Here is an 18127-nt window from a genome sequence, read left to right on the forward strand (position 1 = left end):
GGGTCAGTGTACAATTGTTGAGGTCTTCAGTTGAGTGCATGGGAACATCCTGAGCAACCACTGACCAAAACAGCTTTCTCTTTAATATAGAGACTGAATTGTAAAACGCTGACAAAGAGCTTTGGCCTAAGTTTACTCAGAGAGACAGAGAGTTCAATGGATGAAGAGAGGGAGAGAACAGAGAGCGCAATGTTTGTTTTTAAAGATCTTCTGCCCAGCATTTTTCCTAACAGAGAAATGAATCTAACTTTTTATTCTCTAAACATTAAAGACACAAAATATTCTCAAAGACAGAAGTAAAATCCAAGACTTCACCCGCAAGAGGAAAACGGTAATTAAAAAGGAAGATTAGGACCTTTAATGTATCTAAATTACAAAGGCACTCCACATTTTATGCATATCTGGTTTGAGTGGTATGAGCCAAGAATATTTGGCTGAACAGAAAAGCACAACGCAGCCACAAAAATATGCACACATGAAATTACTCAGTTCCCCATGTGTGACACACCAACACTTAGAGGAGAAAGTAGTATAAAAAGAGTGAATGCATACATATACTTCAAGATTCATGGCTGTCTCATCTCTACACTTCCATTAATCAAGAACTATTATTAGAAGATATATAGTATATCTGACTTTTCTATTATTTTAGTCAGATTTATACAACGGCACACAAGAAGGAAAGAACATAACTTTTCTTCACATTCTATTTACTATTTTTTCTACTACCAAATTCTTGCAAAATCTTGTAGTGGGAAGTAACCTAATATACCTTAGCTTATCTTGAGCAACTGACAGAATAAGACAAAACACACTGGGCCAAGTAACTATGGAATCTTTTTGTGCAATACAAGTATTCATTCTTTGTCTGAAGCAACTCAGCAGTGCAGGCATGCATGTCTACTGACACCTTAAGGAGGAAAAAATGTTGGCAGTTTTATTCAGGGTTTCTGCAGATATGAACAAGTGAAATTTAAGACTTTTTAAGACCTTTTTAATACCACCTTATATGAAATTTAAGACCTAAACCTGTAATGGAAATAGATATTATATTACATGCATATGTGATATTTAATGTGTTTAATGTAAAAAGTAAACAAAATTTCATGGCTGTCATAAATTAAATTTATTACTACGATATACAGTGAACTTTCCATATCAGCAGATACTATTCCACACAAAATATCCCCATAAAAGTACCACTAGAAATATCTGATGTAAAAAAAAAAAATTCTGAAGCGATTTTTTTTTTTTACTTTTGAAATGTATGCGTACCTTTGAAATTTATTTTATGAATTTATCAATAAATTCTAAATGTCTGTTAGCAGTGAGATTACATAATTTACACTGCAAAATTAAAAGTGAGATTAATGTTTTAAATACATTTATTGATTTATAAATATATATGTTAGAAATGTTATATAAATACTGCGATTCTGTCTGAAGACGCAGTAACTTCCACAGAGGGAGAAAAAAATATACAGTTGTTAGCAACTGGCCTTAGCCAAGCCCTATATTCAGTTTTTCCAAGCCCAGTATCGCTAAACTTGCACTTCCTCATAGCTAAAAAATTAAATCCATTTGACTTCTGCTGTACAAGTGTACAACCCGAGAAAGACTCGCGCCAATAACAGAAAACTGATTGGCTATTGCATGCTGGTCTCATTTGTAGTTTAAATTCAGCAAATTATATTTGGAATAGTGAAATAAAGAACTACAACACCACGGAAACAACAGAAAGAGAATTTAGATGAGCATTAGAGGTAGCGTTACATGGACATCGGAAAAATAAGACCTGTGTAAAATTATTTAAGACCTAGAACAGCGAATTTAAGACTTTTTAAGGCCTAAAATTTTGATTTTTAAATTTTAGACTTTTTAAGACTTTTTAAGACCCCGCGGAAACCCTGTTTATTTCAACTTCAACATTTATTTCACCCCATTACTTCATTCCTGGAACACAATCAATCAGTACATCAATAGAACAATATCAAAAATACAATATCAAAATATATTTGTATTTAATGAGAAAGCCATGGACAGCAGTGTAAAGAGCATAATGTATACTTTTATGTCACATTTAGGTTGTTGTATTTACATAAAAAGTCAGTGACGCCAAAGAATGATTGAAGCTTTCTTACTTTTTAAAAGTAAACGCCAACATATATAAATATATCCTGTTAAAATAATCTTCCAAGCAACATAAATCATTGTAAAATAAAGTTTTAGGCAATAAAATTAATAGATACTTTTAGGCTTGTTGGAATTCTTTTATACTAAACAAAAATGCATCAACTGTCTGATTTTCACAGTTCTTTGTAAAGAAAAAAAAAAATGCTAGTTTTCTGATGCAACCAAAAAGATGCATGGTGTATCCCTCTGAAGCACAGCAAATATGACTCATCTTAAGGGAAAACTGTAAACTGCAATTAGAGCAAAGCTCCAAAAATGGCTCTAAAAGTAGTAAAAAGATCCCATGTATGGATGCAATGATCTCAGTCAAATATCGAAATCTTCCTTGTGCACACGGAAGTCAGGTTTTCACATCTTATATAAAAGAATCTGGTTTGAACCTTCATCGTTCACACCTCGGTGCATCTGCTGGAATATATTGCATTTGCTTCACTGTTAGAGACAGACAAATAAGAACAGTTAATAAGCACCACAGAGAGAGAGAGAGAGAGATTTGTTAAGGCTTGTGACTTGACTCCTAAATATTTTAATATAACTCTACAATAAATGCAAAGCAATGAGAAAGAGTTATAGCTTAGTCACATGAAAATACTTACTGAAGTTCCTTTTTCAGTCTTCTCAGTTTGTCGTCTAGCCTCTCATTTTTCACTCTGATTGGACTGTCAGGTATAAACCAGGCAGCAATAAATTTGCACATCACCACTACATGCTGAGCGGAGAAAAGCACAGGAGATCTCAGACAATATTTCACAGAAAATTAACACAGTAAAGTGTGTTAAAAGATACATAAAATGAAATTAAATTGCTCTAATATTTGTACCTCAAATAGAATAACAAAGGCAAAGCGGATTGCCAGGATGAGCCAAAACTGAGATGTCAGACTCTGGTCTTCATCACTGCGGTAGTCTTTGTAACTGTAGAATACAGATAAATGACATGAAGCATTATTCCGTGTGAACCAACCATTCAAGTTCATCAACCTACATCAAAACCCAACAAAACAAGTATCACCTGCAGTGTGTAATGTTAAACCCTTTCTCTATCAAGTCCTTGAAGTCGTCTTTCACTTTAGGATTGGACAGGAATGCTGTTGCCAGAGTGTTGTTGATATATCCTGTCATACAGCTAGCAGACAAAATAAATGCACTCATTACATGAGTAATTTAGTGTCATATATGCTTAAATACTTTTTATTTTCACACTTTTATGCCAATAAGCTGTGGTGAGATGAAAAGGTGGAAAAACTGTTTATCTGGTTTACTACTCACTCCAGGGTACTATTGCCGGTAGCACAAGGTCCATAATGGTAACGATACACCAGACGGGGTATGAAGTCAGAGGAAATCCCAATCACTAGTCCATTAGCAATGACAGCCGTCACTCCAACAGCTTCTAATATTCTAGTCCACACACCTGGCACAGGAGAACACAAGGCACATTGTTTACTCAATGATGAAAACTCACATAAACATCATCACTACACAAATACAGTAGCTATTTACCAATGTCATTTGTCTTTTTAGGCACTAGGCGGCGCTCAAGGCTGACCATCTTGATGGCATCCAGTCTAATCTCAAATATGTTATTGATAAGGGCCAATAAGGGAGCCAGAGGAAATGCAGCCACAAAGATGGTGGTGAAACTGAACTGAAGAACTAATGACACAGAGAATAGTACATGTTAGTGAATGATATTTTAGCACGGGAACATTTTAACTCAAACAAATGTCAAAACATAAACTAAAATTTTATGTATAATGGTATTGGTAGGTAAGTGGTACTGTAAAACTAGTTTGTGCTAAAGAGAGGCAAGTGAGAAAGATACGAACCCATTTCCAAAAACTCATTAAACAAGCTGAAAGCATTAACATTAGTCAGGTCATAGTTTTCCAGCCAATTACGAAGCTTGCAGAGGTCACATGGGTCGAAGTTGCCCTCATCTTCTCGACATGCCTTCCGGTAACAGTTACCACATTTTCTGCGCATCGTCTTGGCTTTTGTCCGCTTTAAACACAGCTTTAACCAGCTGCAGCCACCAACAAAGAAACAAGAAGCAGAGATAAAGAATGAGAGAAAAATCCAAAAGTTTAATAGATACTCTAATATTTTTAATCTGAAAAAAATGTAATGCATACATACTAGGGCTGTCATGTTTCCTTTATTCAATTTGAGTAGTTGATTTAAAAAAAAAAACAATCCCAGATTGCACTTTGCAGTGTCGAATAACCATCAAAATACCGTAAGTGGAGCATTCCACCGAAGAGAATCCATGAAAAGCATTATTAGACTGTTTCCCAAGGATGCATGATATATTAAACCCATTTAAAAATCATAAAGCATACAGTGCATCTGGAAAGTATTCACAGCGCTTCACCTTTTTTACATTTTGTTGTGTTACAGCCTTATTCCAAAATGGATTAAATTCATTATTTTCCTCAAAATTCTACAAACAATTCCTCATAAAGACAACGTAAAAAAAAGTTTGTTTAAAATCTTTGTTAAAATTTATTTAAAATAAATAAAATCACATGTACAAAGTATTCACAGCCTTTGCTCAATACTTTGTTGAAGCACATTTGGCACCAATTACAGTCTTTTTTTTTTGAGTATGATGCTGCAAGCTTGGCACACCTATTTTTGGGCAATTTCTCCCTTTCTTGATGGGAAGCTTCAGTGCACAGCCATTTTTCAATCTCTCCAGAGATGTTCAATAAGTTTCAAGTCTGGGCTCTGACTGGGCCACTCAAGAACATTCACAGAGTTGCACTCTGAGCAGCCACTCTTTTGTTATCTTGGCTGTCAGCTTAGGGTCGTTGTCCTGTCGAAAGATGAACCGTCGCACCAGTCTGGTTTTCATCAAGGATGTCTCTGTACATTGCTGCATTCATCTTTCCCTTGATCCGGACTAGTCAACCAGCTCCTGCCACTGAAAAAACATCCCCACAGTATGATGCAGCCACCACCACGCTTCACTGTAGGGATGGTATTGGCCAGGTGATGAGCGGTGCCTGGTTTCCTCCAGACATTACGCTTGGCATTCAGGCCAAAGAGTTCAATCTTTGTTTCATCAGACCAGAGAATTTTGTTTCTCGTGGTCTAAAACTCTTTAAGGTACCTTTTGGCAAACTCCAGGCAGGTTGTCCTGTGCCTTTTACAGAAGAGTCGCTTCTGTCTGGCCACTCTGCCATACAGGCCTGATTGATGGAGTGCTGCAGAGATGGTTATTCTTCTGGAAGGTTCGAATGTCTCCAAAAAGAAATGCTGGAGCATTTTCAGAGTGACCACTGGGTTCTTGACTCCCTGACCAAGCCCCTTCTCCCCCAATCACTCAGTTTGACCAGGCAGCCCGCTCTAAGAAGAGTCCTGGTGATTCCAAATGTCTTCCATTTACGAATGATGGAGGTCACTGTGCTCATTGGGACCTTCAATGCTGCAGAAATTATTCTGTACCCATCCCCAGATCTGTGTCTCAATACCATCCTCTCTTGGAGGTCTACAGACAATTCCTTGGACTTCATGGCTTGGTTTGTGCTCTGACATGCACTGTTAACAGTGGGACCTTATATAGACAGGTGTGAGCCTTTCCAAATCATGTTCAATCAACTGAATTTACCAGAAGTGGACTCCAATAAAGTTGGAGAAACATATCAATGGAATCAGGATGCACCTAAGCTCAATTTTATGTGCCAGGGCAAAGGCTGTGAATACTTATGTACATGTGATTTTTTTTTCATTTTTTATTTTTAATAAATTCGCAAAGATTTCAAACAAACTTCTTTCACATTGGCACTATGGGGTATTGTTTGTAGAATATGGAGGAAAATAATGAATTTAATCTATTTTGGAATAAGGCTGTAAAGACAAAATGTAATCCTTTCCGGATACACTGTTATGCAATAGTGAATTCACAAATGCTACAATTTAATTAAATATGTGTGATGCAGGTTTAATATATGCACTTTAATTATTTACATGTGTGTAGGTTACATGCATCTCAGAGTGGCTCCGTTCACAATAAATGCTGCTACACACAATTATTATTTACATGTGCTGACCATCTCAAACTTCATCTCTGCATATTTCTGAGTTTGGGTTTATTATAATGTTCATCTGGCAATGAAATGTGTGCTATTTCATCAGATTTGTAAGGTAAATCAATTATAAACCTAAGCAAACTCAGGAGAATACGTCAGTATCTTTATGAATATGCTAACTGTACTTCGCAATTTCAAAATAAAACCTCAAACCCTCACTCTGAGTTTACATGTTTTCATGACAACATATTCAAGAAATTATTGATTGTAGCCTTTCTGTTGTAAAGAAGCGGCCAAATATGAAAGATTAAGTGGACATTCAAAATAAATGTTTATTGTCAATTTTAAACCAGATTAGACCGTGCAGAAAAGTGTAAAAACAATCGTCAGGCCGTCATTTGTTATAATGCGTAATTTACATTAGCTCTATTGTTAATAACAGTTTTGTTCAATAAAACCATACTTACTTTTGATACTTTATTAGAACTAATTATTATTGCCTTGTTGCTATTATAAATGTATTTTAAGTTATTTTATAGGCTATTGTTTGCTTAGGTCTTTTTTTATTACTACAAAAAACTAAATACAATTATCTGATTACTTGATTAATCATCAGAATAATTTACAGATTACTTAATTACCAAATTGTTTGTGACAGCCCTAATACATACAGTATTTTAGTAAACACTTACGGCACGGTGAACTCAAAGATGTTGTTGATTGTTTGTTTAAGCAGCAGAATAACAGCCATCTGGATGAAGAGATCTGTAAGGCAGCCACTTGGATGACACTAAGTCACAGAAAATTTGGTTTGCAATTAGAGTTCAAGATTAGAATCACGTTTTGAATAAAAGTGTCTATAGGTAAATATACATTTCTAAATATAAATGTCATGTAATTGTACCTCTTCTAGTCTCCATTCCCCTGCAATTCGAACATATTTTCCTGGATAGCCATTGATCCTAAGTACAGCATAAAGAGACACTTTAAATAGCCTGCCTAATAGGAAATAACTGCAAAAGCACACACACCTATGCACCATTACCTTCCTAGAAAGAATGCCACATAAAATAGAGATGAGAAGAGGGTAAAGAATTGAAATGTGAACATCTTCACTGTGAATAGCTTCTCTGTGGCTGCAAAAGAGCGAGTTTTTTCTGCAAATAAACAGGTATTACATTTTAGTATGGGACGTTTGTCAGTTTATTAATTAACTGATTTCATGCAAACAACATTTAATACTCACCAAACTCACACAGTTTGAAGGCCACAATTTTGTTGACCTAAAATTAAATAAATCCATTATTTTCTTCCATTCTATGTTCTTTAACAAGCATTTTTTTCTCATTAAACTGTTTATCTATCAGTACTTACCCGAGTCATAACCTGAATAGTAATGTAGTGCAGCACTGCTCCAGATAACATGGATATTGTGGTGGCATGATCACGCAGAAAGTCCCAGTCGCTTTTGGACAACAATATTGCCGTTAAAACACGGCAGATGACCAGAGCATGGGTCAGACCTATGATCACCACCAGCTGAACACAATAAAGATTATTATTTGTTACATTATTTGCTTGTACGTTAATAGTAAGTGAAATGAAGTAAGTTTCTCACCACTAATGTGACCAAAAGAAGCACCACAATGCTGCGCAGGTAGGAATGTCTGAACTCTTTTGGCTTACACTGAGGGTTATTCACAATCTCCAAAATCAATTCTTCCTGTGCACAGATAAAGTTGTTTGGCTCCATTAGAAGATGCACGTTATATATGCTAAATGTGATTATGAGGAAAAATGTAATGGCCCTACCTCCTCCTCACACCAGTCAAACACTTTCCACTTTGACACATGCAGAGCTCGATGTCTCTTCCACAACTCCAAGAACAGGGTTGCTAGTCAATCAACATCACAGTACTTCAGCATCTATGTCATATCACATAAAAATATGCATTTCATATTTGCTAAATAGAGAAAACTCACCCCAAATTGCCATGAACATGGCAAAAGCCACCGTCCCTTCATTGTCAAATAGTTGGCTCACCTGTTAGTAAAGATTTACTTTGTTAACACAACTAGTCAAGGTGACACAGAAGCGTTGGCAGATAATAGTGTCATTTATTTTAAATACACAATACTGTTAAAACATTTGGGGTCAGTAAGATTTCTTTTTGAAAGAAATTAATACTTTTATTCACCAAGAATGTACTACACTGATCAAAAGTAACACAGACATTTATAAAATGTTACAGAATATTTTCTTATTCAAATAAATGCTGCTCTTTTGAACTTTCTATTTATCAAAGAATTCTGAACAAATATTACGCAGCAATTTTCCAAATCAGCATATTAGAATGATTTCTTAAGGATCATGTGACACTGAAGACCGGAGTAATGGCTGCTAAAAATTCAACTTTGCCATCACAGGAATAAATTACATTTAAAAGATATTAAAAAAGAAAAGAGTTATTTTAAATTGAAATTTTATTCCACAATATTAGTGTTTTTTACTGCATTTTCTATTCAGATAAATCCAGACTTGATGACTATTAAAGACTTCTTTTGGAAACATTTAAAACCCTTACCAACCCCTAATTTTTGAATGAGAGTGTATTATAATATTCAGCACTTTTTAACACTATTAACTGTTGTCCACTACTAGTCAAAAGTTTTTGAACAGTAAGATTTGTAATGTTTTTTTTAAGAAGTCTCTTCTGCTCACCAAGCCTTCATTTATTTGATCCAAAGTACAGCAAAAATAGTACATTTTAGAAATATTTAAAATAACTGTTTTCTATTTAGATACATTGTAAAAAATAATTTATTCATATGATTTCAAAGCTGAATTTTTAGTAGCATTACTCCAGTCACATGATACTTAAGAAATCATTCTAATTCCTGATTTGCTGCTCAAAAAAACATCTATTATTATTATTATTATTATTATTATGTTGAAAACAGCTGAGTAGAATTTTTTCAGGTTTCTTTGATGAATAAAAAGTTCAGATGAACAGCATTTATTGGAAATATACATCTTTTGCAACATTATAAATGTCTTTATCGTCATCACTTTGATCAATTTAAAGCATCCTTGCTAAATAAAAGTATTAATTTCATCATTTCTTTTCCCCAAAAGCTTTCCAAGCTTTTGAATGGTATAATGGTATAGCTTTTTATTTCATAGGCTGAGTATTGGATCTTTCTATTCATCAAAGAATCCTGAGAAAAGTATTAACAATAATAATCAATGTTTCTTGAACAGAAAATCAGCATATCAGAATGATTTCTGAAGGATCATGTGACACTAAAGACTGGAATAATGATGCTGAAAATTGAGCTTTGATCACAGAAATAAATTACATTTTAAAATACATTTAAATAGAAAACAGTCATTTTAAATATTAAATTATTTCAAAATGATACTGTTTTTGCTGTACTTTGGATCAAATAAATGCAGGCTTGGTGAGCAGAAGTGGCTTCTTTAAAAAACATTCAAAATCTTACTGTTCAAAAACTTTTGACTGGTAGTGTATCTTACGTCACAGTTAATACTGTTAAAAAATGCTGAATTCTAATTACACAATGACTTGTTTGTTTACTGACTTTGGCATATGAACAGGTGTCAGACAGGTTCCACAAGCTGCATCCTATGTCACATCTTGGACACATGATGATGTCGGAGTCACAGACTTCATGACTGTAACAACACAACACAATACACAAACAGCAATTTAGAGATAATTAGGTTTAGATTAAAATCAGCTTAGTCTGATCTGTCATCTGTCTCTAGTCCTCAACACACACGTGAATTAGTTTGCTCTAAATACTGTATACTCACATGAGCGGACTTGTATTGAAGAATGCAAGGCCGTACAAGAACACAACAATACCAATAACAGCTGCGGGGACGAGCATGCGCGTGTACCAGCCCAGCCACAGGTAATACAGTGCCACTTTCTCCCCGAAATAGTCCCTAAAATTACATGTAATATGTAAGTGTTAAAAAAGACGATGATTAAGAAAGAGAGAATAAGATAAAACCAGGAGAACTTACTTGATATCAGTCACAGGCTGTTGAAAAAGCTTCATTACTGCAAACCAGCTCGCCCACTTCTTCTTTAGTTTTTTCTGCTCTTTTTTCTGAAGAACAATGTTTAAAACAACTTTTTAGAATAAAAAAAAGCTAAGATGTTTCTTGGCTACAGTGTAGATGAATATAACAAATGATGGGTGAAAGACTTTTACCTCATGCAGACAGTAGATGGACTCAAAAGCACCTTGACACAACAGGTCTCTAAGGCCCTCTTACAATGTAAAATAGTGGATCGAGAGATTGATAATATTAGAGAGGCTCAGTCGGTTCAACAAAGTAAAATTTTCAAAATATTATTACTATTTAAAATAACTGTTTTCTATTTGAATACATTTTAAAATTTAATTTATTCCTGTGATTTCAAAGCTGAATTTTTAGCATCATTACTCCAGTCACATGATCCTTCAGAAATCATTCTAATATTCTGATTTGTTGCTCAAAAACATTTATTATTTTGAAAACAGCTGAGTAGAATTTTTCAGGTTTCTTTGATGAATAGAAAGTCTTTCGTAACATTATAAATGTCTTTATCATCGCTTTTGATCATTTTAAAGCATCCTTGCTGTAATTGCTTTTTAATTTTTTGAATTTCTAATAATATATATACTGACTCCAAGCTTCTGAATGGTGTATAATCTTACACCTTACAGATTTTTATTTCAGATAAATGCTGATCTCTGGATCTTTCTATTCATCAAACATTTACTAAACTGTTTTAGATATTGATGATGACGATGATGATAACAATAATAATAATAATAAAATGTTCCTTGAACAACAAATCAGCATATTAGAATGATTTCTGAAGGAGCATGTGACACTGAAGACTAGAGTAATGATGCTGGGGTTCTTACAGTTTGGTGCAAGTATCTTTTTTGAAAGATATTAATACATTTATTGAGCAAAGATGCTTTAAAATGATCAAGTAAGACACTTAAAAATGTCACAAAAAAAATCAAATAAAGAGGTGTTTGTTTCCACAAAATATTAAGCAGCACAAATGCCTTCGACATTTTAATAATACAAAATGTTTCTTGAGCAAAAAATCAGCATGTTAAAATGATTTCTAAAGGATCATGTGACACTGAAGGCTGGGATAAAGGCTGCTGAAAATACAGCTTTGCCATACCAGCAATAAATTACATTTGAAAATATATTAAATGTTAATAATGTTAATTGATTAAGTACAGCCTTAAGCATAAGACTTCAAACTAATTAAAAAAGAAGAAGTCTTAATGACTCCAAAGCTTTAAAAGGTAGTGTAAGTTCTTAGTTTTAGGTTCAGAATGAGACATGACAACAATGGGGGAAAAAAAGATGAACTGAAAGTAAAAATGAAAGACAGAGAGAGCAGGAGCTTTGTAAGAGGAAAAATGTACCTCCTGATCCTATAAACGTATTGTTCAAGACAAAATGAACAATCCGGATTCTATGAAACAGAAAGAGAAACTCATTACAAAAGCTTTTGAATGAAACAACAGATTTCAAATGCATTTTAAGTGCATGTGAAGATGTTTTCTGTGACCCTCACCTGGTGCAGAGTGAGACCGACAAGTCACACTTTTGCTCTCCGCTCCAGTTACAGGCATCAGACACCTTAAGCAAGTACTTGTACTTTGCAAAAATCTCCTCGGGTGCACAGATCCCGAAAAACACCTTTGTAAGATGTTCAATTCTCTGTTCAACAGTAAAGAGAGCATTGAGTAAGACAAATCAAATGTAATGAAAGACGCCATACTAGTGTGTGAGACGGTGACATAACATACGGTCACTTTAATGTTCTTCCGTTTCAGTTCGCAGATAAAGGCATCCTGCTTCTTGAAGATTTGGTCCTCCATGTCCTCCACTTTATCAGCCACCAGAACATAGTCATATAATCGAGGAAAGTATGAGTTACGCTGAATGAAACAAATGCAGAAACATTTAGGTTAAGACAGAAAGACTATACTATTTTTCTGTGAATATCAATTATTGATTATATGTTTGACTGTATTATTGCTGACTGTTGGTTTTGTGGCAGTATTTGTGTCTGTGACTGTCACTTGGTTTTCTCAGGAAGTTAGATCATGCAGGACAATTGGTGATTTGAATGTGACATTATAACCACAGTGTGGTAAGATATACTGTAACATCATAATCATGTGCTTTGCATGTGTTCTTATCATGACTGAACATGTGCTCATGTAGACTATGACAGTAGTGACTGTGGTATTGAAGCCAGTTGGCCTCACATGGTTTCTTTACCTGTGACGGAAGTAAAGGCTCATTTCCATTGTCCAGCTCATGCAGAGCCACATCGTCCTGCAATACAAATGAATGATAAAGAATATGTAAAGCACCGTTTATATGGATAAATTATATAAAACAATGTTTCATTTCAGCGTTTATGTGAACTCCCCGAGTCAGAATCAAGGCCAGTTGCATAAACTTAGGATCTATGTTAGACAGAGTCTTAAATACTAGTCTGACCAACTAGCAGTCAGCCAATGGGTAAGCAGTCTTACTTTTTGGATTCAACTGAGACTAATCTATGTTTTTATGTAACAACCTAAAAAAGAAAAAAAGATAGCTAACTTTTAAGACTAGGCTAAACGTTTTATGCAACCGGCCCAAGAATTCCACATTTTGTGGACAGCAGAAGCCTTCTCTATGTACTTACAATAAAACAACCCAATCTCTTAAAATGACATACTGTAAAGGAAAATGTTCATTATGCAAACTCATATTTATTTGAAGAGGCAAACGTTATCTTTATTGAAATGCAAATTTCTAACCCATCTTCATGCAAGTTATTACAGTGACAGGTGGACACTAAAAGTTAATGACTAACCTGATTTATACTATAAAAAGAAGATTGACCATATTATTGTTCAGTGGGACAGTATGCTTATTTTACCAGCCATGTCAGATTTTTGGGTGCAAGCAGAGCCGGCCCTCCCTATAGGCGAACTAAGCGGCTGCTTAGGGCCCCGCCGCCACTAGGGGGCCCCCACTAGTGATCCAAGTCATTACGTTGCAAAGCGAGTGGCTGTCACTAACCAAGTTTCCATCCAGTTTTCGAACTTTTTTGTTAATCGACAAAGAGAATATGCGTAAAATAAACCTGCGAAATTTGCTGTCCAACCGGCCTTTTACCGATAAAATGGTGTGCATAATGACCTCATCCCTAAAAAAAAAAGAAACCGTGACATAAGATTTGGTGTATCGCAAAAAAAAAAAAAAAAAAAAAAAAAAAAAATTGCCCTTGAGCTGTTTCCATACATAATTTCGCCTATATTGCGTAAATTATATAGGCTAGTAGCCTGTTCTTTATCCATTTGAAACAAAACCTAATACTAAATGTAAGTGTCAAGAGGTATTTTTTTTTTTTACTTTGTTAGACTATTTACTTGATCATCAACAATAATCATAAAAAGGAGCAGTTGTATTTCTATCATTTTTTCTGATTAACTTTTAAATAGGAATGTTAATTTCGATTATTTCTCCTGACAACCGACGGTCATTTTTAACCGTTAACCGACAAGGTTATGTTAAAGTACAATTAAATGAAATTTTAATTAATACGCGGCTGTGACCCATAAAAAATACCTAAATTTGTTTTCCATGGATTAATTTTATACACGCAAAAAGCAGCATAAACAACAGAATGTGAGGATTCACATGGTCACGCACCTGCAGCGATTCTGCAAATGGAGGAAAACATTATAAAAGCTATATAAAAGAAACAAATAGATATGCAAAATATATTTTTCTAAATAAATAATGAATTAACAAAACGAAAAAAAACGTGAAACAATTAGTAGCCTATATCAACCTATGCAGAATTTAGTTTCTTTTTTCTGATGCGCTTTTGAGAAAGCGGCATCCTTTTTGTTTTCTTTTTTACAAAAGCAGACTGTTTGTTTTTAATGTGAATGTGCATAAATAAAATAAATATTTAGAATAGTTTGGAATAATGTCTTACTACTCTTATATGACCACAAACGAAGGAGTAGGCTATTGTAAGTTTCTTCCACTTTTATAAGGGGGAAAAAAATCAAGTGAGCGTGCTGGCGCCTCCTGCGCGCAGTTAAGCATTAGGCTACTAACTGGATCGACAACGCGGCTTCATTGTCAAAATAAAATACAGTCAAACATATTGAAAAACATGCTGTTTTATTTCCTCTCGTTTTAGGACAAATCATTTAAATTTAATGGAACGATACTCATAACACAAGAACAAAAATATAAGAAGCTACTAACAAGCCAAAACGAGTTAATTTAAAATGTTGTACTTATCATTCCAATATCCACATAAAACAAGATTTTCAGAACAAAATGAATACATTTTAACTTGCAACGTAGCCTACTAAAGGAACATTAAATTAAGATATGTATGTTTGAGAGGTAACTTGTCAGTTTAATCAAATGAATATGATTTATGCGTTTTTTGAACTGGAAAACGGTGCTTTAACATTAGCAACACGAACAGGGACGCTGCCTCACATTTATTTGCCTCTCTACAAAAAGTGTTTCCAAACAGATTTTTGTGACATTTGAAGTATGGATTAAGAATTAATGTTCTAAAGTTAAACGAAAAAAGATTGTTTTGACACATAAGAAATTTAATCGACAAGGCATTTCCATCAGCTATGTCGAAAGCGCAAATTCCGAAGCTTTACATGTTTTTTTTTTTGTTTTTTGTTTTTTTTCCCACAAAAAAAAATCTTTGGATGGAAACCTGGCTACTGGCAATACTCGATTTTTTTGCATGCTTTTGCAAGGCAGGGCCCCAAAATTATCCTGCTTAGGGCCCCCAGATGAACAGGGCCGGCCCTGGGTGCAAGTGTAACTGTAAATCACTTACAGTCTTACAGAAACCATGTGTTTTTGCAGAAATCAAGGCCAATAAGATGGGAACAAGTTTTTGAACAGTAAGATTTTTAATGCTTTTTTAAAGAAGATTCTTCTCCTCTTATTTGATCCAAAGTACAGCAAAAGCAGTACAAGTGTGAAATGTTTTTATTATTTTAAATAACTGTTTTCTATTTAAATATGTTTTAAAATGTAATTTATGCCAGTGATTTTAAAAGCTGAATTTTTAGCATCATTACTCCAGTCATATGATTCTTCATAAATAATTTTAATATTCCGATTTGCTAATCTAAAAACATTTATTATTATTATTAAGTTTTCAGGTGTCTTTGATGAATAGAAAGTTCAGAAAAACAGCATTTATCTGAAATGGAATTTTTTGTAACATTATAAATGTCTTTATCATCACTTTTGATCAATTTAAAGCATCCTTGCTAAATAAAAGTATTAATTTCTATCATTTCTTTCCCAAAAAAGAATGGTATAGTGTACAATGTTAAAAAAATTTTTTATTTCAGATAAATGCTGATTTCTGAATCTTTCTATTCATCACAAATCCTTAAAAAATTAGCTTAACTGTTTTAAATATTGATAATAATAACAATAAATGTTTCTTGAACAGCAAATAAGCATATTAGAATGATTTCTGAAGGATCATGTGACACTGAAGACTGCAGTAATGATGCTGAAAATGTAGCTTTGATCACAGAAAATAATTACAGTTTAAAATATGTGACCCTGGACCACAAAACCAGTCTTAAGTCGCTGGGGTATAGCCAAAAATACATTATGGGTCAAAATGATTGATTTTTCTTTTATGCCAAAAATCATTAGGAAATTAAGTAAAGATCATGTTCCATGAAGATTTTTTGTAAAATTCCTTTTATAAATATATCAAAATGTAATTTTTGATTAGTAATATGCATTGTTAAGAACTTAATTTGGAGAACTTTAAAGGTGATTTTCTCAGTATTTTGATTTTTTTTTTTGCACCCTCAGATTCCAGATATTCAAATAGATGTATCTCGGCCAAATATTGTCCTATCCTAACAAACCATATATCAATAGAAAACTTATTTATTGAGCTTTCATGTGATGTATGCATCTCAGTTTTGTAAAATTTAACCTTATGACTGGTTTTGTGGTCCAGGGTCACATATATTCAAAAAAGAAACCTGTATTTTAAATAGTACAAATATTTCCTGTTTTTTGCTGTACTTTGAATCAAATAAATGCAGGACTGGTGAGCATAAGAGACTTCTTTAAACATTAAAAATCTATCTAGTAGTGTATATTATGGGATTATCCATATATTTTTTTACACTGTTGCTACTAAAAGATGTGAAAAGAGCTTTCTTTCTTCCTGTTCTACATTTAACTTTCTGTCTCTACTGGATCTATTACTCTAGGTATGATTACAGGTCGAGACATGCCTTTGGGTAGCCTTTTATAGAACTTCAAACGTCTAAGTGTGTGTTTGTGTTTGTCGGAAAGACTGAAGGAACCACTAGGAAGAACATGGATTTTGATTCCGCACCTCTGCCTTACATAATGATTAAGTGAAGTCACAATAATTAAAGTATGTTCTTGCTTTATGGCGTTTAAAGACGCAGCACAGCCTCATGACAAATAACCTGTTAGACCACAACAGCACCATTATTCATTCAGTTTTTGCACACATTTTACGCAACACAAACACATGATAATTTACTCTGCCGCAACATTCATTAAATGAGTCTAAAACATCTAATCCATAATAAATAATTGTTTATGCATCACACAATATTAAAAGCTATCAGCAGCAAATAAATGAGTCGTCTAAGTAAACCCTTAGTGTACATTAACATCATATTTACAGTCACAGCAAACTCTCTTTACTGTAGCATACACCTGAAAGTTCGCAGCAACAAGATGTTCAGGTCGGGTGAGTGTTCCTCAGAATAGGTCGTCCTTTTCTGAGGACATTAATCCCTCGTAAATAACGTGGTTAAACCTGTCTGAAATAACTACACTACACATTTTAATAATCCAAATGAGACAGTTATTTATACATCCCAACACACAGTCATTCACTAAGAAAATTAATAGTCAAACCGAAACGTTTGTCTTGCGTGACAGAAGACCGTAAACAAAAACTACCTCAAGTGTTATGAGATATATACTGTTACTCTAACTTGCCTCTCTATTTGTTGTGGAACGTATTAGTAGTAGCCAATGAAAACGAAAGCCAATGATGTTTATGACAGAGTTAGTGCAACAGAAACTGCTATTCCTCTGTCTACCATACTAAAAATTATATATTTACCGGTATACACTGTACATTTAACTGTACATGACTAAACAGCATGTTTCCCATTCTTAATAGCTCGAACTTAATACTCAGAAACAGCACTAACCTTTTCTCCTCACGAGCGACCAAATGTCTCACGTTGACCCGTTAAATGAATAAGCACTTTAAGATCAATCTCAGAGACAGGCCTTTACCTATGCACCTGCGAAACCTGCAACACACACATACAAACTGTACCTCTCGATCAGCGAAGAACATCCTCAGATCAAATTTTTCAAAGCAGTTCAGTTAAGTTGAGGCAGACTGACGTCAGAGTCTCTTCTTTTATCCCCACATAGCCGAAGACCAGCTATAACTAATAAGAGAAATTAAACCTAACTAGAGACCGATCGAAAGCAGTGTGAACTTCCGCATTTCCCAACTCATGTTTAAGGGATCCGCAAGCACGACGGTATGCTCATGCCATTTACCTTTACAGGTGAGACAACAGACGTCATCGCTTTCTATTGAAGGGCGGGGCTGATTCTTATTTTTACTGTCGGGACACATCAATACTGATAACGTGAGATCGAAACTCCGCTCCGCCTTCTCTCTCCGTAAAGTGTCACTGAGATCAAAATGTGTTGTTAGAATTTGCCACTGGTCAGAGTTTGCACTCCTATGT

The 18127-nt window shown here is 34.3% G+C and overlaps 1 protein-coding gene across 1 annotated transcript; it reads right to left on the reverse strand.

The window, feature by feature from the left end:
* Positions 1 to 1922: 1922 nt before the first annotated feature.
* Positions 1923 to 17878, reverse strand: ano9b (anoctamin 9b). Its single transcript, XM_073837078.1, has 24 exons — positions 17701 to 17878; positions 12564 to 12620; positions 12086 to 12217; positions 11851 to 11996; positions 11699 to 11748; positions 10472 to 10530; positions 10281 to 10366; positions 10065 to 10199; positions 9830 to 9923; positions 8210 to 8270; positions 8039 to 8121; positions 7845 to 7949; positions 7601 to 7765; positions 7473 to 7509; positions 7272 to 7383; positions 7131 to 7188; positions 6919 to 7016; positions 4022 to 4218; positions 3696 to 3848; positions 3462 to 3606; positions 3205 to 3318; positions 3014 to 3107; positions 2790 to 2902; positions 1923 to 2625 (listed from the first exon to the last, which is right to left on the reverse strand). Exons 1-24 carry the CDS (start codon positions 17719 to 17721, stop codon positions 2583 to 2585), a joined length of 2358 nt encoding a protein of 785 aa, XP_073693179.1. The 5' UTR covers positions 17722 to 17878; the 3' UTR covers positions 1923 to 2582.
* Positions 17879 to 18127: the final 249 nt, after the last annotated feature.

This window comes from Garra rufa, chromosome 3, assembly GCF_049309525.1.
Source record: "Garra rufa chromosome 3, GarRuf1.0, whole genome shotgun sequence".
Taxonomy (NCBI): Eukaryota; Metazoa; Chordata; class Actinopteri; order Cypriniformes; family Cyprinidae; genus Garra; species Garra rufa.